General features: G+C 37.3%; 1 protein-coding gene across 1 annotated transcript in view; it reads left to right on the top strand.

Annotated features, from left to right (window-relative positions):
- Positions 1-13,689, top strand: part of atp1b3b (ATPase Na+/K+ transporting subunit beta 3b) — a 30,411-nt gene extending 16,722 nt beyond the window's left edge. The window contains exons 3-7 of the mRNA XM_079886428.1: positions 1,613-1,711; positions 5,209-5,402; positions 5,953-6,003; positions 9,921-10,013; positions 12,702-13,689. Coding sequence (XP_079742554.1) covers positions 1,613-1,711; positions 5,209-5,402; positions 5,953-6,003; positions 9,921-10,013; positions 12,702-12,869 — 605 coding nt within the window. The 3' untranslated portion in view covers positions 12,870-13,689. The remainder of the gene's footprint in view (positions 1-1,612; positions 1,712-5,208; positions 5,403-5,952; positions 6,004-9,920; positions 10,014-12,701) is intronic.
- Positions 13,690-25,413: the final 11,724 nt, after the last annotated feature.

Raw genomic sequence — 25,413 nt, 5'->3', positions numbered from 1 at the left:
CTTTTGAAGGTTTGCACCATTTTGAAAGCATATTATGCTGTCATATTTTTATATGGACATATTTTTAAGACATAAGTCTTAAATTCCCACATGGAATTTATATTTCAAGGAGTAGTGGAAATAATCAAAACCTTAAACTCCCTTCTAAAATATCTTAGTGAATATCATTATTAGTAATCCGACAAAGTTTTGCAGATGTGTCAACACTCTAAAAATGCACATATTGAATCAATGTATTGGGCACATATATGTAGGGCTGTACTCAACCAAAGAAAATCTTGGTCGACTGAAGTCCTGAAATTTTCGACTAAAAATCGACTAAAATCGACTAAAAATGATGTTAGAAAAAAAAACGTTAAATTAATTAGATGCGCACTGTGCGCAGTACTTGGTAGCCTTGTTGTCCGCCTAAATGAATTATAAATAAACATAAACAACTAGTAGGCTATTTGCAGTATATTAAATCGTTTTTGACCTAATTATTTTGCACTGAAATGAGTCTGACACTCGAGTCTGTCAGCTCTGACAGCGCTGCATCACGTGCACCTGCGCAATATCATAGCTTATGATTTCCGAAAATAGTACTATGTTGTCAACTAGTGATATCATCACAAGAACTGTTGAGGAATATGCAACATAATTTAGACAATTATTTTTGTCATATGTTATAATAATAAGTTATAACTGTCAGACACTATCATTTCACCGTGCATGTCCTCGCACCGAGCGAGGCTGAACATGAGCTCAGCTTCGCAGCTGAGACACGAATAGACTATTAACTTAAAGCTTTTACTCTTAATAAACACAAAAGGCACGTCCACTTTAATAAAAAAAAAATATTTATTAAACAAACCAGATCAAGAGCAGAAACGAAATAAAGTGCATAACTGAAAAATAAAGCATCCTAGGCTCAAAACTAACACAACCAACAGCACAGCGCAATTGCGCATTAGGCTCCAAATAAAAAATAAAAAAGTTAGGTTATCACACTAAAACATTGAAATATGCAAATTCTGATATGTTCATAGCCTACTCAAAACAGACTGGGCAAGCTAACGCAGACAAGTGAGCTTACCACTTTTAGATGATATGTCATGTTTGTCGTCAAGCTGTGGAAAACTGTTGCTTGCAAACTTTGCATTCGACCTTTTTCCTGTTATCAATTTTAACAAAATGCTGGCACACTGTCGATTTCTTTGTTGTTGACATGTTAGAAGAGGACTGACTATTAAACGCTCTCACAATTAAATAAATAATATTCAGCATCAAACCTTCTACGCTCGACGCTCTCTCTTGGGTTGAACTAATCCAAAAAAGGTGAAAACAAGGGGGGTGTTTTGAAGACAGACTGTTACAGTGAAACAAGGGTACTCTGAAAACACCCCCATTAGCAGTTAGTGCTTTCCACCTGATGAAATGAGCGCGCCTCAGCGCGGCAAAACTGATGAAATAAACGCGGCAGAAAATCGACCAATCAGAATTTTGGTCGAACCAGAACGTATCGACCAACTAATCGACTAATCGACTAGGACAGTACAGCCCTACATATATGTGCTCTAATCTGCATTAAATTTGTATGATGTTTATCTGCATGGCATATTTTTGTCCTCAGGGCTGATGATTAGGCCGAGGTCCTTGGAAATTGGATTTAACCGATCCATTCCCCAGCAATATAGCAAGTATGTGCAGCACCTGGAGTCGTTCCTGCAGCGTGAGTATCAACGCTCTTTTTAAGTACCTTACCTCTCGACATATTTGCCTTGTAAAGGTATAAAGTGATACTGAACATAGCACCACCTGAACCTAACCAGATAAATCAGAGGATACTATAACCCCCCCCCCCATTTAAGAACCAGAGTTGGAGTCAAGACCATATCCTCAAAGACTCAGACCAGTACCAGACTGCCTAAAACCCAAAACAGTAACACCTTCCAAGACCATGACCATTATCAGGCCTCCCCAATACCTTGACCATTTAAGACCCAGACCAAACTAGATCTCATAACACCTAAACCCAGAGTCTAATTCCAGCTAACCAAAAACCAGGCTGTCCATTTTAATGATTTGACATGGTTACAGCTCTAAGCAGGTCAGTCTTCTGTAAGAAGCTGTTCAGAGCCAGTAGTCTTGTGAAGCGGAGAGAAGGCACAAGATCAAGACTCCAATTCTGTTCAGAACCAGCCAACATTATCCATGTATGGCAGGCAATGGGTGGATAAAATAAATGTTTTGTAACAAATCATATTAGGAGGATATTGTTAATACAGCCAGATTTTAGATAAAATAATGACATTTTTACTAACATAGGTGTTTTTGTTACACTATTGCTCATCAAGGTCATATTTGGAACAAGCAACCGCTACACTTAAATTGTTAGATTTTGCTGTATTTGGCCGAGCAGTGGTTTGGGTGGCTCGCCAATGTATTAGATTTCTCCAATACATAAAATAAGTAAGCTTGACCAGAGTTCTTGTGGGGAGAAGAATTTATTGAAGGTTTGTAGTGTAGCAGTCCTTCAGTAGCGACGTTGGCATGCCGCCCTTCAAAGTTCTGTCTGTGGGACAGAACTTTATACATGAAGACAAATGGGCTACAAACAATAGAAAACTGTTAGGGCCTCCCACACGAGATCGATCTACTCTGAGCAATGCTGTTTCTTTGTCATTCACACCAATCAGTTTCTGTGGGCCATACACCTGTATGGGCCATTCAGTTTCTATAGACCATACACCTGTATGGGCCATTTGGTTCACACCTTTACAGACACAGATAGAGTTGATTACATCTGAGACACAGTAACAATGTAAATGCATCTGACTAAAGTTAACTGAAAATACACACTCTTTCAGTAATCAGGAGGAGGTGGTGTAGTCAGATATTTTGCAAGACAATAAGACGACTTAACATCCATCATAATATAAAAGGTATATTAGGAAGTGGTCTAAATAGTGAAATGTTTTCAGTTTCTTTTGATTTGCTTCTCTCAATACATAAACCTCTCAGATAATGTCCCCCTTGTGTAGCCTCTGTCTGGATGGTTTGAATGTGATCTTTGTAATACTCCCACTGCTTAAATGTGCTTGAATTTGCACAAATTGTTCTCAGCTGTATGCGATCACCACCCCACTTGAGGACGTAGAACTTAAAGGCTGCATCCGGAAACGTTGGCAGCTGACTTGTTGCCTCACTGCCTTATCAGGCAATGACTTTGTAGGCAGTGTTTGTGCATGAAGGTACCGCACGAAACCGATTTCGGACAGAATAACAGTTTAATGATCTACAACAAAATAGGGCGAACTTTGGTGACAACCAAGCAAATATTTCATTTCCACGATGGTAATTTCTAAAAGTAAAAGTGGAAAACGTTGGTCAAAAATGTACATTTACACACATGCTGTCCACCAACTGCAACTTTCAGACACCATCTTTATTTTTTAGCTCAACTGTCACATAATTGAAAGCACAGGATTGTGGGATATTCAAGGCAGTGAAGGATGCATCTATGCTGCCTTCAATCAGATGAAGGTATCTCAGGAGATAGGAAGGGAAGCTAACATTGGATTTGGACATGCCTTGATGCCTTCCTACCTTGCTCCGAAAGGGGCGTTCAAACTACATTTTTCGTTCCATTGACTTCCATTCATACACATGCGATTGCGTCAGGCCACAAACGCAAGCTCATGCAAAAAGTTTTTTTCTGTGATCAAAAGTTCAAGTTTGGTGAACACTGAGCCGCGAATTTGCATCACGTGAAGACGTGTGACAAGTAAAAGATCAATACATCACGGCGTGACCTTTTAGCTGAATTAATTCAACAATATCTTTGCTGTAAAGTCGAGTAGAGTAGATTAAAAAAACAAAAAAACATTTTCAGTTTATTACTATTTGTTATAAGTTAAGTTCATGTTTATAAATAAGACTCTGCAGACCGTGACGTCATATCATGACCATTGCAGTGTCCGAAGATATTTCGCATGCTCATATTCTAGTGTGACCGTGGCTGAAGGCAGCATTTTTCAGCTTTCGGACATGCAGCCAAAGTCTTTATTAAATAGATCACTAATGATCTGATACAGCAGTCATGAGTGACTCATTTAAGGACCCCATGCAATCAAAATTGGAGTCTTGTGGCTTTAAGTCAATTAGTTTTAAGGTTATCTAGATGTTAGTTTTAGGAGATACACTCATTTAAAGTGATTCTACTCTGGGAAAATGGACCAGAAATATAAATGACATCATCTGCTGCTCAGAGGCATTTAGACATTCTTGTCCGATAAAACACTTGTCCATCCCTAAATACACCTACCACTGATTAGCAATAGCAAATCATGGTTCAGTGGTTTGTCTGATGCTATGTTCAATTATCTTGCTTAAGTGCAAAGATCACCTCTTGAAGTCGCAATTCCAACTTGTATACTCTTTTGGAAATCCACAACTGTGATTTTAGTCGAGATGAGCAGGACCCAGGTCTGTGGTTAATGACAAACATGACATTAATTTTAGAACTAAAAGTCAATAAGTTCCTCCATTGCATTGTTAAACCCTGTTTCGAAAGTATGTGCAGAAACGGGTGTGTAAAACATGCCCTGCATTGGAATATGCCTACTTCCCTACTATATAGTGTAGGGTAAATGAGTATTTATAGTATTTAGAAAACCTCCTACTTCTGGCGAGATTCTGAACTGTGCATCTGATGGACATTTTACTATCCCTTTAGCCCAAAGGAGAGGAGTTGTGAAGTGTCGTAGGTCATATGACAAAGCAAACATGGCGGATGTAGTATGTCTGGATTTCATTACCATAATAGAACATACTTTTAACAGTCATAAAGTTCTTTCCTCATCAGATGTAGTGCCTACTGGGTGCTAAAGACAACTACGATTATTTTTCTTATGTTGGAGTTGATCTCAAGTAGAAATGTCCCAATTCTGACCTTGATTTTAAACTCAAACTATTAGCAATTGAAAGAGCAGTACAACTTTTGATATGTCTTTCCTCAACTGGACATATCAAACAGGAATGTTGCACTTCTCAAACCATTTTGGTGGGCATTTAAGCTCTTATTTGGAGCACTCAAAGACTTCCCAATTGGCCACACTTGTAGACAAGAAAAAATGTCTCCCAACCACACAATTGTATCAAACTACTGATGATTTTCAGCTCAGCACCGTTATCTCACTATCTGTTCTCTCTCTTTTGTTACTTTAGCGTACAATGACTCTCTGCAGGATGGGAACCAGATCTGTACCAAGGGGGAGTACTTTGAGCAAGGTGATGATGTTGTTGGGGAGAAGAAGGCCTGCCAGTTCAAGAGAAGTTTTCTACGACAGTGCTCTGGACTGGCTGATAGCAATTTTGGTTATTCAGAGGGCCAGCCATGCATCCTAGTCAAGATGAATCGAGTGAGTCACATGTTTTTATGCGCTTCCCAGTAAAAGGTACCTACTGGTGAAAACGCAGGCTAGCTGTTAGCATATGAAGACTTCAGATGCAAAAACCTCTAAGTCCATCTAAAGTTTTTGTTTAATAATATTAACATTTTTATCAGGCTCCTATGTATAGGTTTCTACCCAAGTACCGGCATTTCTGAATGGGCAGAGGCTGGAATTTAGTGAGTTTGAAGTGAAAGTATTTGATGAACATATAGTATGTGCGGAGAGCATTCACTCAATATTATCTCGTTTTTGGCAGAGGTGGCTTTTAGAGGCTTTTGCATCGGAGGTCTTCATATGTTCTCCAGACAAATTGAGCCATGGTGCTAATGCATGGACAAAAACTTGTAATTGCATCTCAGAAATTCAACACTTCCCCTTTGAAGAATGAGAGGCCAGTCTTGTTTATAAATTTCTGCGTTTCATTTGTTCGTCAACTGAAGCGTTATGCTGTTGTGGAATTAGTCGGATCATTATCTAAGGATGTTTGTTCAGTGTATATGTTCCTTATCCTTTGCAGGTTATTGGGCTTAGGCCAAAAGGAGACCCACGTATCAGCTGCGCAGCCAAGGTAATTCCTTCATCACACATTGTATTCTAGCTTAAATGTGTACAATATTAGGTGTAACGTGATTTCACCAAGTACAACATGTTCCTGGATCAACATCTTTGTTGATCCTGGAACAACATTCCAATCAACCAATCAGATTTGAGGGACAAGTTTACAGTTTATGTCAAGTTATAAGTAGGCCTATAACCAGGGTTAGTTGCTTCTACATCAGTGTTATTCACCTATCATTACCCTCTGATTTTAGGGAGAAGTAGGGAGAAGTTATGGGTCGGGTTAGGTTTAGGGGTAGGGATATGGATGAGGCTTAATTTTTCAGACAGAAAAGTTGTTCCATGATCAACAAAATAAGTTGAAGAATATGTCTTATTTGGCAGAATCACAGTAACGACAATGTCAGGATGAGTGTATCATGATGGTGCGAGTCTGAATTAATGTGCTTGGGTTTTCACACATCTGTTTGTATCTGGTCTCTCTCCACGCTGCCTATAGGGCCAGCAGTATTAATGGTGGGTAAGATGTTGGGCCCCCCTCCCTCCCCATTGTTTCCCCAGGGTCCTTGTCCCGGGCCTTTTCCATCTCTTTGCTGCCTCTCTCCTGTACTGCTTTGTCTATGGTGCTTTTAACTGCCCTCTTTCTAGAAATGATGTATACCTTCAGATCCCCCAGCCATTGAGAATGAAAGGCATAGTGTCTTGGTAGAACAACCCTAGCGGTGGATCCTTCCACACCATAGGCACCCCTTTTTATTCCTGATATTAACATCTGATTTGAACAATTCAATCACAAGATTTCCGTATACATCTAGCATTAACATGCAAATTGTGGAATGCTTTTAAACTAAGGGTGTGTGTCATTGCGTGTTCATTTTTGGGCATAGTGAAGACATTTCCAATCTGTCAGTTGTTTTCTTTTAGCGCTGACTTAGCAGGCAACCCTTTTTCGGTGGAAGGGTAGCATGTTAGGTGGTTTTCTCAGCCATACTTTGGACCAGGGGTATCCCATCATGCTCCACGAGGGCCGCTCTCCTGCAGAGTTCAGCTCCTGCCTGGGAGTTTCAAGTGATCCTGAAGCCCTTGATTAGATGGTTCAGGGATGCTTATTTGAGCCAGAGATCAACTCTACTGAAAGGTGGACCTCCAGTAGGATTAGACACCCCTAGTCCAAGGTATTGCTACGCAACGAGCATATTAACCCTTGTGTGGTGTTCATATTTTTGTTATTCAGCCAGTGTTCGTGGGTCTGGTGGACCCGCTGCATTTTTGGGTTTTTAATTCAACATAATCAAACAATTTCTGTTAAAATACTCAACAGATGTTTACTTCATCCCAATTACAAGCAATATAAACAGCATATATGGTTAATATTTTCCCTTTACCTTTGTTAGATCACATTTAAGAATTGCAACCTTGTGCGGGAACGGCAGGGGTAGAAACACAAAACTCACTCTTGCACTCACACTCTCTCACACTTGCACACAATCTCTCTCTCACACTCACTCTCCAAAGGCGTAATGGTTTTATTAATGTACAAACTATATGATCTATCCCCCTACACTAACCCTACCCCTAAACCTACCAATCACAGAAAACTTTTAGCCTTTTTGAATTTCAAAAAACACCATTTAGTATGTTTTTTTTTTTTTTTTTTTTTTTTTTTAAGCCGTTTGGTTTATGAGGACACAGATGTCCTCATAAACCATGTTTACGTTGTAATACCCATGTGTCATTATACACATTTGTGTCCTCATAAACCATTTACAAGAACACACACACACACACACACACAATAACAGCAAGCCCTGACAGGAGGAGGACAGAGTAAAGGTACACAGGACCTAAAATTTCCACACTTTTATTAGCCTGACCCGAACATCCTTTGTGTAATATAAATGTGTAAGGGGGGTGTACAGTGTGTGGTCATTGAAAATGTGTTCTGATATATGTTCTTCACAGAAAATGAGCCAAGGCCATTGAGTCTGAGGTTGAAAAAAATAATTAATCGTATCATTTTTCTTTTGATAAAAAATGAAAACGGGTCCTACAGACCCGAACACCATACAAGGGTTAAGGACTATTAGCAGAAGGTTTGCTACTCTTGACATCGTATTCTGGTCAGAAAGGACCAACTTGTATAGGAAAGGACCAAATTATGACATGTAAATGAACAAACAGTTTGTTTTACATTGACAATATCCTGTCCACTTGCTACTGAGTGCTCAAAATATCTTGATGCCATGTTCATGGCATCAAATCTGAACTAAAAATCACAGGATTTTGCCTTGTTCATGGCATCAAGATATTGATATGGCAGCCGGTTACCTTGTAAACATGACAGGTCTTTAGGGTTGTTCAGGCCACATAATGTTTACATTACAAGTGCTTATTGAGCACTTATTTTTGGATCACCATATCAGGTGTAAACAGTTGCTATTGGGAATCTACCACACATAAGTGAAATGTGTTTGGGTCAAATTCATGGTTTTTCCAGGGATTGCAATTGATTTTATTGACATAGTAATATTTTTTTTTCCTTGCAAAACATTGCCTTTTGACCTCAGAATCCTCTTACGAATTCTTATGAACACGTCCACAAACATCTAACTGATATCAGGCACGAGTTATGCAATGTTGGACCCATTTCAAACACTTGTTTGCTTCCTTGACGTAGTTCTTTGCCGCAGATGTGAGCCGTTCCTATCAGACCTGCACTGTTTTTGACTCGACTCCCACGAGAACTTCTTTACTGGCCTTATCATTTAGTCATTCTTGTACCTCATGACTTCTCTGAGAGCTCTCACCCGTGTGACCCTTGAAGGTATACAGCGGACACAAGGAAGTGCTCTCTCTGTCCTCTGAACTTTTAACGCTTTTGCAAAATTATGCTGATGGATTCTGCTGTTTCTATCTTGCCATTTCTTACTAAACAAACTTCCACAAATAGTCCTTGCAATGTTTCAGTGGGACTTTCACACAAGAAAAGCTAATGCGTTTTTGACGTTAACTTTTCCAGTGATTAATACCACATCTGTTAGCGCACAAGCAACTGTGTTTGGTGTTTTACACATTTTGATACCACCCCTTATCATCAAAATTGCATTAAAACCACTATTGTGAAAATATAGTGAATGCACAGTAGTGGTCATTCATAAATTGTAAGCAAATTATTCTTACATAAATTGTAGTATCGAACAGGAGTAAAGTGAATTTCTCTAACAATCTCTAGTTTGCGTTGAATGAATGCTGTATATTTACAGCAAAAGCAGTTTGTGTGAAAGCAACAAATGAAACGCTGCACTTTTTGAGCTTCTGTGCTGATTCTTAATAATTACATTCTTTATTTGAATTTGATTATTAAATCATGAATCATGGTCTGTAGTCTTTTGATGCTTTAAAATGACTGACTAAACATCTTCTTTTAGTGTTTTTTATTATCTTCTTTTTCGTTGGACTTACGCTGTCTGCAAGCATGCATCACTTTGACCTTTCTCTAGATACACAGCCATTTCAAAAGCTTCCAGCATATCATCTCATTCGGTTCACTTAATGAAAGATGAACTGATTACTGAATGCACATTAGGATCAGAACCTTGCAACTGTTCCTGAAACAGTTTGTTGCTTCTTCCTGCTACTGCTGGATGGACTGCGAGCAGAGAGTTATGGATTCATGCGTTCATATACAGTACATGATGCAAAATCCTGTCTGTATTGTATGAAAGGTTGTTCTGTGTGTGTGTGTGTAACATGCTTTATGAAATATCTGATGTCTTTGTGCATTTGAAGAGGGTCTTATTTTTCCTTGTCATCAGTTTGAGTGACGTGAGGGCAGTCTGTTGCTACTGGCAACTGCTCATGAGTCACATGACACATTGTCTATGAAGTGCAGCAGTGTGATCTCACCCTTTGTCGTCGTGTCTCCAGGTACAGAGAGAAACTTCCCTGCAGATGCAGTATTTCCCCGATGAGGGCATACTGGACAAGAGTTACTACCCCTATTATGGCAAGAAATTGCATGTGAGTACAATGCAGCTAGATCACAGTGTTTAAATGTGGAGATGCACAATATAGTGGTGACCATTGTCAGAATAAATACAGTGGAAAATATTACATGTATAAAATATAAATATATTTGACATATTTAAAAAATATAATAAAATATAAATATAACTTTTAATGAATTTTATTATGAATGAAAATGAATTATTTGATGTATAGAAAATGTATACATCTTTCATATAAAATATTTAAAATGCGTTTTAAAGTGTTATGTATGAAAATAGACGTATAAATAATATGTAAAATAAAATTAATTTTAAATGAACTGGTCTGATTACGCCTTTAATGGGAGATGTAAAAATAAGGGCTTGTTTTGTATGTATTAAACATAAAATATACATATAATATTTATTTTAAAATATTCTTGTGTGTAAATGTGTATATATTTTTAAATATTATATGTATATTTTGTATGTAGAAATGTATATAATTGTCATATTTATATATTATTTTAATGTTTACATTAAAAAAATATTCTTTGTATATTTGATATAAAATATATAATCTATAATATAAAATGCATATTTAAAAGTATTTAAATTTTAAAGTGTAATTTATAATATGTATATTCTATGTACAGAAAATATAGAAAATAAACAATTAAAATATTTTTTTTTAATGATTGGTATTTTGATTTTGCTGTTAATGGGATAAGTCATTAAGTATTAAACCCAAATATTTAAAAAAGAAAAAAAAAAAAAATTTATAGACGTTTTACACATGTATCAAACTAAAATATATAAGAATTTAGTCTATTTATTAGGATTAACCTCTTGAGATGTACAGTCTCATTTTCAAGGGGGCCAAACGCAACACAATCACAACGTAATAACAGAAACAAAACATAAAATACAATTATCAGTACATAAACAACAAATCAAAAAACAATACTGAGAAATATTACACTACCAAGTTACCAGAATAGTCAATAATAAATGCACAACAAAATATAATGATCTGTGAATATAAGTGTAAATGAACATCAAGTATAAAACAATAAATAAATAAAAAACAACCAAAAAAAAAAAAAACGTAAAATAAGATGACCAAGATTGTTTGAAATGACTGAAATGATGTACAGGATCTGTAATGTCTGCAAGTAAATTATTCCAGTCTATTCGGGCTTTAAATATAAAAATGTTTTTTTTTGTGTGTGCATGAGAAACAAGGAAATACGTCTGGGAAGAATGTCTAACTTGGTAGTTTTCACTGGGATAATTAAAGTGATGATATAAATTGAAGAGAATGATTGTCTTCTATGAGCATTGGAGTGCATCATGCATTATACTGTGAGTAAAAAAAGAACGATTCTGCAAAGATTATTATACGCCGTCTTAAGCGAAACGAGATCTAATTTTGATGCTGTTTTTTTTCTTCTGCCTTATTTATTTATAAAGGGACCATGTACAATTTTTTTTTTTTTAATATATATATATATTTATTTCCATTTCATGCATTGTACTGGATTTAGCCAAAGGCTAATTGTCATCTGTAGTCCCCAGGCATGTCAACAAACACTAACATAAAATTACACAGACAATACCCATGTGTTCACATACAATAAAATACATGCATACACACACATACAGGTACTATCAGGGCAAAAAAAAAAAAAAAAAAAAAAAATCAGTCAATTAAACTGCAATGTTTACAGAGTTGGTTTGATTTTAAAATTTGATTTTAACTTAAATTTAAAAAGACCAAGAGCTTTACACCCTTTTATATCCTCTGGTAGGGCTTTCAGAGTGAAAATGAACAAAGTCACATAATACAGAAGGAGCCAAGCCATTTCAGATTTTATAAACCATACACAAACTTGAAAAAAGTCTAAAATTGACAAAGTTCAAAAAAATATTTTTCTCTATGATCCTACAATTATGAAAATGTTTTTGTTTATCTAAAATTTTTAATGTCTGTTTATATAGGGATTTTAAGGGTTTAATCACAGTTTCACCAGCTTGACCCCAACATGTCAGACAATAAGACGTGAGAAAGGATTGTAGTATGCTTAAAAGTCTAAAAAGTCCAAGTTATATTTAATATTCCTCACCATTTTCTTTACATGTTTTTTAAAACTGAGATTTGAGTCCAATATTATGCCAAGATAATTGAACTCATTAACTATTTTATCTTTTCACCATTAATAAACACATCAACATCAGGAGATTGAACTTTTTTTTTTTTTTTTTTTTTACTAATGTTCAAGTTAAGATATGATTGTTCCAGCCACTGTGTAATAGCAGCTTTTAACTTCTCAGCCGCTAACTCTGCTGTTCTCTCATGTGTGAAAATAACAGTATCATCAGCATACATTTGCACTTGTATCCCTTCACACTGTTGCGGGAGATCATTAATATACAGACTAAATTGAATTTTTTTCTACGAAAGATTAATGTAAAATACTAATTCCAAAGTTGACTTTGTGTAAAACATGATTATGTGATTTGGTTCAGAATCAAGCCATACACCCAAGATATTTAATAGTATCTTCTTTACATGATCGAACACAAGAACAAGTTCTAGATTTGTTCAAGTTCTAGGAAAGTTTGTCTAGAACCAAAAATCACAATATAGGTAATCATAACCATATTTAATTATTGCCGAGTTTCTTACCATATTTCTCCATTTTTGTGTGGTCTCCACCAGGCGAGCTACGTCCAGCCCGTTGTAGCCGTGAAGCTTCTGCTGACTGAGGAAGACTACAACTCTGAGCTCCTCATCGAGTGCAAGGTGGAGGGATCGGACCTGATCAACAACGACGAGCGCGACAAGTTCATGGGCCGGGTCACCTTCCGGGTCAACGTGTCCAAGTAGCCTGGACCAATCCCCGGAGACGCACGATGTCAGTTCCTCTCACTCAAACCCGGTCCCTTCTCATGTTTATCACGTACACCTCGTCCCCTATGTGGCGTCCTGCGAGTTTAAATCAGGGTCGTACTGCGAATGCTCGTCTAGGGTCCGGTTTAAAACTCGTCCTGGATTACAGTGTAGTTCGATGCATGCAGACCTTCTCTGGCCCTGCGTCAGGGTTGGGAAAGTGTGCGGATGCGTGACGTTATTTAAGGTTTTAGGACTTATTTCTCATCAGAACCACCCTTTTATCCAAAAACACCCCACTGGAAAAGAAATGCAAAGGTAAAAAAAAGAAGTCACATTGATTCTCCTCTGATGCCTCCCCGTACGAGAGAACCTAGTGTCATCGTGTAGTAAGTATAGGGACCTGTAAATATATGCATCAACACATGATGTGCTCCCCTCATAGTACTGTTTAGCCTGCCGTGTGTGTGTGTGTGTGTGTGATGTGAAGCCTCTATGTACATATTTAATGGATTTTAAACACTTTTTCCTCTGTCATCGCTCTCACTTTGTCTGACTGCTGTAAGAAATCAAGAGTATGAAATTATATAATAGCTGTAATTTAAGATTATTGAGAAATTAAACATTATTAAGGAGGGGGGAGGGGGAGGGAAAACACCAAAAAAACATCTATATCAAGCCCTGTTTGAAAACCCGTCCACCATCTGAGGGAAGTGATTTTTTTTAAACCTCTGCAGAAACTGTTCTTTGTGCAGATGCCTTACGATCTGTATGAGTTTAAAAATCTTGAAATAAAAGTGATTTTAAACAAAGGTTTGTTTTGGCTGTATCGAGTGTTTTCTTCACAGAGCTGCTGAATAGTCCTACTTGTGGAAATTCATAACCGCAAATAATTAACTTCATGTTTTTTTAACTTGAAAATGCAAGTCAAGATGATAAAAGTGTCTTTTTCTCAATTATATATTTTTTCACTCAATGATGGCAGGATTAATTTACAAATCCTGCTATCATTGAGTGAAAAAATATATAATTGAAAAAAAGCCATTTTTGATTTTTAGGAGTCTTTGAATAATAGAAAATTTTTATTTCTATATTTTTTTTTTTTTTTTGAATAAGTGTTTTTATAATAGGTCTTTACTGTCACTTGATCAAGCTAATGCGTCCTTGCAGAACAAAAGTATTAATTTCTTATATTATTACTGACCCTAAACTTGATCAGTAGTGTATAACTGCTCATAATTCATAAATATGAAATGTTAAAATGCAACATGAGATGGCAACCTTTTCAGAATAATCCTGCTACCAATCAGAAAAAAGATTATATGTCAGTATGTACTCTTAAAAGCAATAGAAATAAATGACTTAAATGTTCAATCATTTACAATTGCCATATAGTCAAATGTAGGCTATCCATCACATAATTGGTTATTCAATGAAGTGATTTTCGTCATACAATACATTATAGGGGAGAGTGGGGTAAAATGAGCCAGTGGGTAAGTTGACCCACCCCGTTTCTAGGCAACTATGCACATTTGGTGTCATGGGACCATACATTTTGAAGGACTCCATCATTTATATATTGCTGTGAAGAGGAGAAGCACATGGGACCAGAGGGAAGTTGTCTTTTCCACAAAAACACCTTTTTTGCTTGTTAAAGTAAATTTTCTGCATTTCAGGTATATTAGCCGTTTTGTCAAAGCAAATTGATCTAGGTCTAAAGTTGTGTATGGTACATGTTGGTGATTTGTCAACATTTAAAACCATGTGAATCATTAAGCTAAAGGTTATCCTGAATTGCTAAGCTAGGCCATTTTTACCAAAATGGTGGCTATGGGGCAAAGTGAGCCAGATGGTGTGGGGTAAATTGAACCAGTGGTTCAACCTTTTTGAAATGGAGAAAATCGACTAAATTGTGTTGAAATAAAATGTCTTTGTATAAGCAACATATTAAACTGTAATTAACATTTATATGCCCTAATATTTCATAAAACCGATACATTCGGCCGGAATATGAAAGACAATATTTTGTTGACTAGTTTTGGATAAATTATAAAGTTTTTTAAAATAGACTACTGCCACATCAAATAAGCTTTTGTTTAGCAATTTCTGCTCATATGTTGTTATATATATATATATACACACTGTATTTATTTATTTTTTTGTCAAAAATAAAGTCATCAACTAAGATGTTACTATAGTATTTGTTCCAATGTAGGCTATATTCAAATAAATGAATACATATAGTAAATGTAGGCCTATAATTTATTTTTTACAAAAAAAGAGTACACTTGCAATATTGTTGAAATTGTAATTGTTGTTGTAATTGTAATCTTTTTAATAAAATAGCAAAACATATATTTACAAGGTAGATGTAAGCTAAATCTTAAAAGGTCAATATAAGCCTTCTCTTTAAATTATTTGTATTGTGCTTTATATTAGTGACACATTTGGGGAGAACATTTTGTTTTTTTTAATAACCACGCATAAACATTATACTCTCAAAAATACAAACATGTACATACATGTTGCTCACATATTATGGTAGCCCTATTTTGTGCTAAATAGTGCATTTACACCTTTGCCATTAATATGTGTATAAGCAACTGAAAAAAGCACAAATGTCAGGGCATTTCAAAACATCCCAAGGGCCCCAAAAACACCTCAGACCCCAGAGGGTTAACATTGTTTAGAAAGGTAAGTGTGTTATTAAATTATTATTTTAAAGAGGCAAGTTTTTATTATTATTATGCTTGCATAAAAAAGTTAAAGATAGGTTGGTCAATTTACCCCCAGATGGCTCAATTTACCCACTGACTGGGATCAACTTACCCCTAGCCTGGGGTAAGTTGAGTCACATGAACACTTTTTTTTCTGAGGTCATATTTTCAAGGCTCTTTGTCATAGGTGCATTTTTTAATTTTCAGTTTATAGGCAACATCCCAAATTAACAGTGGATGTCTTCATTGTACTTCTGTCTCAATTTCCCTTGCCTTGAGATCCACATAAGTAAAAACTGGCTCATCTTACCCCACTCTCCCCCTACTGTTTATCACACTAATATTTCTCTGTACCACTTAAATTCAGACGAATCGCCAAAACGTAGAATAGTTACAAATTGCTTTGAGACTGTAAAAAATTCTTACTGTCTGTCACCTGTTTAAAAATGATAGAATGACAGAAACACGTTGTAATTCTGCCCTCTAGCGGCTGTCATGCGTGTCACATGATTCTGTGAGAGAAGGGTTTTCTCAAAACAAACCGGGAATCGGGATTTTATACAGTGCATTGTAAAAGTATTTGTACCCCTTTATTTATTTTTTTCACATCAAAGCAAAATCCAAATAGTGAGGTAAAAGGAAATGCCTGTAGAGCTCAGAGACGGGACTGTATCAAGGCACCGATCTGGGGAAGACTACAAAAGCATTCTGCTGCATTGAAGGTTCAGAAGCGTATAGCCTCCAATGGAAGAAGACTGGGACTCTTCCGAGACCAGAACTGAGCAATCTATGGAGAAGGGCCTTGGTCCCTGTGGTTACCAAGAAGCTGATGGTTACTCTGGTTGAGCTCCATGATCATAGATGGAGAAATTTACTGAAATAAAGTGGCCAGACTCAAGCCTCTCCTCAGTGAAGATGCATGAAAACCCACTTAAGACCATGTGGTCTCAAGACAAAGACCACAAGATCTGTACAATATTTAGATCAAAGGGGTTCAAACAAACAGGCAGAAATGCATGAAATATTCAATGAATATAACTGTATAAAAACAACAATATAAGCAGATGTTACTGCTGGTAACATCATGAGAAAAGTTAGGCTAGGCTACGCACAACAACACTTTGTGACCTGACCTGACCTGGCACTTATGCCACTATCTACAAGGTACAAACCTCCAGCATGTGACTGGTGTGTGTGTCGACACTTCAGAGAGTTAATGTCTGAATTCTTGTGCCTCTTCACTGGCTTTCAGGCCTCAAATCTGCCCTGCTCTTGATAACAGAAGCATTAACACTCAGGGTCAAGAGCAGAAATCGGGGCTTGAGAGAAGAAGTGGCATGACCAAGTGGCTGGAGAGTGTGTTGATAAATGAGCTTTTGCCCTGCAGGAACCTGACCTCTGACCTGGAACCACTCTCAGTGGATTGCTATGAGAAAGCTGGTCCTGCTCGGCACAGATGTAGAACCATCATGTGAACTCTTTCTTTAAGTTTTGGACCACATGATGTGATAAACATTCATCACGACTCAGAAAGCTTTACCAGCCATTAGAGAAAACATCTGAACTAACAGTTGTTTGTTTCGTTAGGAACCATTGGGCCATCTGAACTGATTCCCAAAAGGGTCAGCTAACCCAAAAATTAAAATGATGACATTAATTACTCACCCTCATGTCTTTCCAAACCCGTAAGACTTTTGTTCATCTTCGGAACACAAATGAAGATCTTTTTGATTAACTGAGAGCTTTCTGTCCCTCCATTGACAGTCTAGCCACTTTGACGCTTCAAAAAGTTCATATAAAGAGATCGTAAAATGAATCCGTATGAATTGAGTGGTTTAGTCCCAAATTTTCTGAAGAGACTTGATTGCTTTAGCAATCCAAAAATATGCAGCTGGTTCCTTTGAGATTTCCCAATGTTTTTTTTATTTTATTTATGTGTTCAAATAAATCCTGTGGTAAACATAACTTGACCCATGCTTTGACTTTGACAAAACGTCAATGTATAGTCAAGTTATGTTTACCACAGGCTTTATTTTACACGTAAAAAAAAAAAAAAAAACCCATATGAAAATCTCAAAGGAATGGGCGGCAAATTAGTCTTCCGGGTTCTGGTGTAATACCTGCATCACTCTATAGAATGGAAGTATTCTTTGTGACTTTTAAAGGGTGTTTTTGGAGACTTATTTGGAGAAGGTTCCTCCTTGTACAGTGGCAGTGCAGTCAGGATCTGTTGACCAGTGGAGGGCAGTAGTGAACCGAACACTCAGTCTCAACCAATCAGTTCTGAACAGCAGAGCAGGGTTCGAAATGAGGGGGGTCTGGGGGGGTCCCGGACCCTCCATAAGTCATTAGGGACCCCCCATAAGGATTTATTTTTGGATTTTGGGGGGTCCCCGACAAATATATTTTAACATTAATAATGACTGTGAAAATTATAGGTCTTTAGTGACGTTTTATATTTATAACAGTAATTAATTTATTTCCTAGCGCGAGGCAGCAATAAGGGCAGCTATTAGCCGAGTGAGTTCCTACAGCGTCACAGATTGTTGTTGTGGTGCTCCCGCAGACACGCACTGTAGCTGAACGCGGCAAAACGAAACCTCACAAAGAGTGAAATCCTGAATGAAAATCCTGTAAGTGCTTCGATTATGTTTATATCTCCATAATTGCTTATAGTAAAATAATAGGAGTTCGAGTTCCTATATCAAAAGTTGCATTATACCCAGTGTAATGATTAGAAGAGTAGGCTACGTCAACGTTTCTTGCTGTATGTGTATGAAGCCAAATGATCTGCCAGCTAACACAGCAAACAATGGGAGCTTGTTTCCGCCACAGAGTGAAAAATAAAAAAGGTAATTGCGACTTTTTAATCTCACAATTCTGACTTTTTATCTCAGAATTAACGTTACGTGATATAAAGTCGCAATTGCAGGTTATAAAGTCATGCGTGATATAAAGTCGCAATTGCGCGGTGTGTTTTTAAGTCAGAATTGCGTGATATAAAGTCGCAATTGCGTGTTATAAAGTCAGAATTATGAGATACAAACTCGCAATTGCGAGAAATATACTTTTTATCTCACAATTCTGACTTTTTTTTCTCAGAATTGCATGTTTATATCTCGCAATTCTGACTTTATAATACGCAATTGGGAGATATAAAGTCAGAATTGCATGAAATAAAGTCGCAATTGCGTGTTATAAAGTCAGAATTGTGAGATATAACTTTTCTGAGGTAAAAAAAAAAAAATAAAATAAAAAGTCTGTCTTTTTTCCCTTAGAATGGATTTTTTCTGAGGTAAAAAAATAAAATAAAATAAAATAAAAAGTCTGTCTTTTTTCCCTTAGAATGGATTTTATATGAGTTTATATCTCACAATTCTGAGAAAATATATCAGAATTGCGTTATAAAGTCAGAATTGCGAGAAAAAAAGTCAGAATTCTGACTTTATAACATGCAATTGTGACTTTATTTCACGCAATTCTGACTTTATATCTCGCAATTCTGAGAAATAAAGTCAGAATTTCGAGATGTAACTCATGTGAGATAAAAAGTTGCAATTATCTTTTAAAATGTTTTATTCTGTGGCAGTAACGAGCTTCCATAGCAGACCTAGCAGCTAGACTAGTTATTCAAAGCTAGCTTAACAACCTACTTGTCCAGTCAGGGATTACGAAAGATAGCCAGTCCAGGACTTAATTCAAGTCTTTGAGTTGATTAAAGTGAATGTGATTTGAGCATGAATGAGTATACATGAGAGCTTGGTAAGCTATCTAGGAAGCTAATATTATGTTTCTTAATTTAGAATCCTGCATCATGGAGAGAAAAAGAGGAAAAAGAACTTGTAACTTTGTTGCTCCAGAGTTAGAGGTTTACCTGTTAGATTATAGCCACTTCTCCAGACACCACTACAATACTGGGCCTAGCCCAAACCATGAAAAACATCCCAAGACCATTATCCCACCTTCAACATTGGTCCATATAATTTTGCCTACAGTATATAATGTAGCAAGGTAGTCTTCAGAATTTTTAATAATTTAATCATAAATTTTAGGGGACCCCCCAAGAGTCTTAAGTCATTTCGAACCCTGCAGCAGAGCCCTATTACAACACGAAGAGAGCAAAACTGCACCTTAAATTTGTTTTGAGCCTTTTAAGGATTACTTATTTTTATACATGGTTGTTTCTTTAAAGTCCCTCTGTGGTGAAAATCAAGCTTTTACTGTAGTTTATATGTCTATGTAGTGTTTTTGATATGCTTTAAGACAAACCATGTGCAAATTCATTAGTCAACATCATTGCTGAGTATTTCCTCCTTAAAACTGCAGTGAACCAAATACAGTCTCAAAAACGCAGTTTGAAATCGCTGGTGTTTCTGACGTCACAAACTACCTTGTAGCCAATCAGGTCAACAGTGATCGGCAACGAGTGGATCTCTAAGGTGGTGTGAGTGAGTGGAGGTGGGGCTCATTTGCATATTCATAGAACCAGGTATACTAAATGAGGCAAGGGTGTAGAGTTACATTGAAGCTATTTAAGGCATGAATCATTTTTTTCAAGAAGAAAACGTTTAAATATGTCATTTTGGTGATCAAAGATGAGTTTTAAGGGATACAACTATTGACTATGGCCATGGGAGACTTTAACTTTATAGACTGTCACGCCTGTCAGCTGGAGTGCCGACGATAGCCACCAGAGGGCACTCCTCCTGTCTCCTTGATCTTATAATGAACTGCATTTCCCATCATTCATTGCCTGGTTATGTTCTGCTTCCTTCCACCTGTGTAATCAAGTCTGCAACTCCGAGTAGTAGACTTCACACAGACACTTTCATGTCCCAGGGATTGAAGTCTTTAAAAACAGATTCAAATTTATAGGCCTATACTGAAGGACACATTCAAACTGTATTGGATCATGCATTCATAATTTATTTATGCTACTTTTCAAATAGGCCTACATTTCATGTACACTTTTTATTGTTTACCATTGCTCCAGAAACAGACTTTAAATTAAAATAATAATAAGATTATTAATAATAATAATATTACATTCCATCTTTCCATGTTCTCCACTTTCTTATCCTGTAAAGGCAAATTGTAAAAATGTGACACTTTCTTGTAGTCAAACATGTCCATAGTCAAAGTAGCTATGTTTCCATCCAAAGTTGCGAATTTAACTTAAGCACAAAATTGGAATATTGCATAAAACATTTGCAAATAAAACAGCGTTTCCACCCAGCAGGGTTTTTTTTAATGCGATATCCCAAAATGTGCCTAAAAATAGGTGGATGGAAATGATGATCTACACTTGTGGTTACTCTGTCAGAACACCTGTGTGAAACTGAGGAGATCTTCACATCCACTGAACTCACTGCTGCAGATGGTCAAAACTTATTAAATAACACAAAATTTCAAAGACAATTTGACAATCTGCTCACAGCTCTTGGCTGGAAGCATAAGATACAATTTGAAAGGCAGCGTAGAAGTGTGTCCAGGAAAGTATTGCTTTAAAAAAGATTAAATGGCAGGATTTAAAAGAGTAGTTCACTTTCAAATGAAAATTAGCCCATGGTTTACTCACCCTCAAGCCATCCTAGGTGAATGTGACTTTCTTCTTTCAGACGAATACAATCAGAGTTATATTAAAAAATATCCTGGCTCTTTCAAGTTTTATAATGGCAGTGGATTGCAACCAACAGATTGAAAACGTGCATCTATCCGTCATAAACTAACTTCACACGGCTCCGGGGGGTTAATAAAGGCATTCTGAAGCAAAACGATGAGTTTGTACAAGAACAATCTTAATATTTAACACGTTACAATGTAAAATTCTAGCTTCTCGTCTACTCGTGCCTACTGCACAACTTAAGCCGTCAGAAGTTGCGTAGTGCGTCATGGCGTCACATTACTCGCATAAATTGCGTTTTACACTTAAGTGGAATCCGTATGTTCGTTTGGCCGGAAGCTAATTATTTTAATTTATAAAGTTTTCATTATTAATATTTTTCTTGCACAAACGCATTGTTTTGCTTCAGAATGCCTTTATTATCCCCTCAGAGCCGTGTGAAGTTCGTTTATGTCGGATAGATGCACGTTTTTGAGCTTCAATCTGTTGGTTGCAATCCACTGCTTTTATAAAACTTGGAAGAGCCAGGATATTTTTTAATATAACTCTGATTGTATTCGTCTGAAAGAAGAAAGTCATATTCACCTAGGATGGCTTGAGGGCGAGTAAATCATGGGCTAATTTTCAATTTAAAGTGAACTACTCCTTTAATTTGACTGACATGCCAATATTAATTCAGGCATTACAACTCAAATCAATATTGGTTTGTTCAATCTACTAATATACAGACGAAATAAAAAAAGAATGAAACTGTTCATATTGACAGAAAAATAAGCAATCAGGAAGGCATTATTGATTCCTGAGGGCAAATTCTTTATATACCATGTTGGAAAGCACAGTGGGCCCTAAACCCGAATGAGGATTGGATTATTGGGTTTAGGGAAGGCCACGGTTAGTGCTGCCATCACAACTCACCCGCAGTGGATAGGAGTCTTTCTGGACTGTGAGAGAGGACAGATCACTTTCTATGTGCAGACAGAAGGATACGTTTGGATTTATCTTCTCGTATCAAGCTGAGCTGCAGGGCAAAGTGTCTGTTTGATGTGTGCTGGCATGAGTATAGTATCTCCCTGCCACTATTACTTACTGAGAGCTTTAATGCCTCCAACAGCATGGCCATTTACAGTTTAAGATCAAATCCGTTTGGTGCCTTCAATGCTAATCTTATTGGTGCTGTCCTCTTTTCTGTTGATTTCAATGTAAAACACGCAAGACCTCCCCATTATAATTATGCAATCCCTTCTAAATTAAATTAGTATCTTGCATGTTATGTAATAGTTGGCTTGGCATGCAGAATGACTGCCTTTGTTTAATGGGACTGTATAAGAAGCAATGAAGCTGATGCTGCGTCCATGCCATGCCGTAACTAATTACAAGATGACAACACGTGATGTTCTACTCTGAGATGTTCACGTCATCGAACAAAATGAATCTGCAGTGGTCAGGTGGCAGCGGTCACGGGGAACAAGGCGGAGGTCTCAGAAATGATCAGTTTACAAGTTGGACGCACCTTTATTCTTAGGAAATGTACATTTCTACATTTCTATATAGTAAAATCATAATGATTGTTCAAGCCATGATGGAACTTCTTTAAGCCCTGAGTTTACGAGTCAGTGAGAAATGTGGCGGAATACCACAATACTTACAGGTATTTAGCAGTGACATTGTCAGAATTTTTTTTATTCACAACAAAATCCTGCACAAAATATAATAGCACTGTAATACACCAATGTATGTAATGATAAAGATAACAGTGGCTTAATAAATTAATTATTATGAAAGACACACCTTTCTTCATTTTCTAGAAGTAGAGTTTAAAAACCCTGCAGTATTTTTGTGTAGATAATTAAGGTACACCGCCATCTTGCTTCGACGAAAGTGTCTTGAACGCACCTGACATCTTACGATTTCCTAACTTGTAAATACGAACTTCGCAGGACTTGAACGCAGCAATCTTAATATACAGTACAGTGCAGATATGATTTCCCCCTTGCTGTGTACTATTTATAAAAGTGTTCACGTAATCAAGGACAAATAATGTTTACTTACAGTGGCCTTGGAACAGTTTCGCAAAGCTAGTAAGGAAAGCATAAAATACAGCCTAGACTTTCTGAGTAAAATCTTAGCAGAGCTTGAGTGTGCAAAACTTGTGAGTTATTATTAGTCAGTGGAAAGGTCTAATCACTGAGAAAGGTAATAGCACACCTCAACTGCACGATTTGAGGCATCACTCACAAAGAACAAAGTTCTGACAAGTTACAAAGTTTGTTCAAACCCCTAACCCATGTATGAGAGCTAGGCTAGTCTAAATGTAAATGTCCACATTAGCATAGCTCGCTCGTGATTTAGTTCACAAACAAGTCGTTTGCAGCTCAAATGATTTTACCTTTATAAATAACAATAAAGTTAAATATAGTCAATAAAGTGAAAGTTCTCTATAGGCCTAATTAAAATACTTGGAAAATATATAGTATGTAAAAGACTGCCCACGAGACAGTTGTCTTGGCAAAATCACTCATCTTCAACTCATTGTGAGAGGTTGGTAATGTAACTCTTCTGGTTACCACAAGGTGGTGATGTATTAGCAGTTAAATGAGCAGGACCCAAATGTAGATGGTTATACAAGTGCACATTATTATTTAATAGAAACTGAAGCTTTATAGATTCATAATCACTTCAAAATCATTATATTGAGCTTCCTCCAGTTTGCTGAGATGGTTAACACAGAAAACGGAGCATCATGAAACCAACGCATTTGGATCAAAGCGTTTAAGGTGCCCTATTGTGACAGGTGATTTCAGCATTAATGAATAAACAGGTGTTCTGTCTTGGTCTTTATGATGAAAGGCACCCGTATTTGATTTGCAAGACTAATTTACAACTCTTTCAGCCAGGTTTTCTTCCTCTTGAATAATAGATCTTTTAATACAAGAGCACCTGAATAATTGACAGGACAGCAATTTGCTTGCCGCATGTTTTTGGTATTAAGCCAATGCAAAGATGTGTTTCACCTTCAAGTTATTTATAGGTGGACAAAATCATTTGAAGGTGTGATCTAGGGCAAAGCTTGAGGTGTAACAACTAAAGGTGCCTCAAATGTAATTAAACTTTATGCCTAAAGCTCAGGACCAATGCTTGTCTTAATAGTTTCCATTCATCTTAATACAGTTGAGACATTAATATAATACAACTGATAAAATGTTGAAATTCGCATGTAAATCAGGGATTCTCAAACAAAACACCTTGGTAATGAAACAGAAGATCACTGTTACAGTAGCTCCCCCCTCCTAGACGGCGCGGCCTCGCGCTGATAATCGAAACGGAGAGAAGGCGGAGCCCGATGGAGCCGAAGGAGTGAACGGACGAAGTGTAGCTGAAGGCCTGGAAATCCATGGCACAGGCAGAGCGACGTCAGACCAAAGCGGCGCCAGAGGGACGAGGGAGCCCGGTGGAGCCGTAAGGACGATGGTCCCAGGTGGAACAGAGGGAGGGAGTAGCCAAAGTGGAGCCGTCTGGTCGACGAGCCGAGCTGGAGTGACAGGCTTTGAGCTGGAGACTGGAAGACCTCAGGCAGATCTCCACAACAGGGTTAGGGGAGATGTCGAGGGGCTGAAGGGAACCAGTGAAAGCAGGGCTGACGGACTGGCTGATTTTAGAAGAGGCAGGAGAGGGAGGCTGGGTGGGAACTCTGGAGACACAGGAGACTTTGAACTGGACGGGACCAGCATGGGTGGGAGATTAATAGAAGCATCCTCTTTCAAATCATAAAAAAATATAAAGGTCAGCTCCAGCTCACCCTCAGTGGTGGGAGTGTGGGCAGGGTCTTCGTCCATTCCCTCGTACACGGTCAGAAATAGGGGTACAGTAGGAGTCAGTGGCGATTTATTTAAGACTGCAAGGGAAGCTCGGCTTCCCCTATAATGTCAAAAAAATTAATGGTCAAATATGTAGCCTACTATTGTATTAACATTTTATTGACTAAAATGCGTTAGAAGACGTTCGTCTCAAAGACGAGTTTGTTCAGAATCAGTTACATACAGCAGGTCGGCTGACTCGATTTCCTTACATTCCCGTAGCGTCACAGTGCATTTCCCCGTTGAAGCCCAGCTTCCATTGACTTCTATGGGGCTGCTTCAAACGTTTTTTTCAGTGCTTCGAAACTAGACGGTCATTGGATAAATGCTGCGATTATGTCCCGCCC

The sequence above is a fragment of the Squalius cephalus genome (assembly GCF_949319135.1).
Source record: "Squalius cephalus genome assembly, chromosome: 11".
Taxonomy (NCBI): domain Eukaryota; kingdom Metazoa; phylum Chordata; class Actinopteri; order Cypriniformes; family Leuciscidae; genus Squalius; species Squalius cephalus.
Note: the sequence above shows the minus strand (reverse complement) of the source record. Positions and strands in the feature narration are given on the sequence as shown.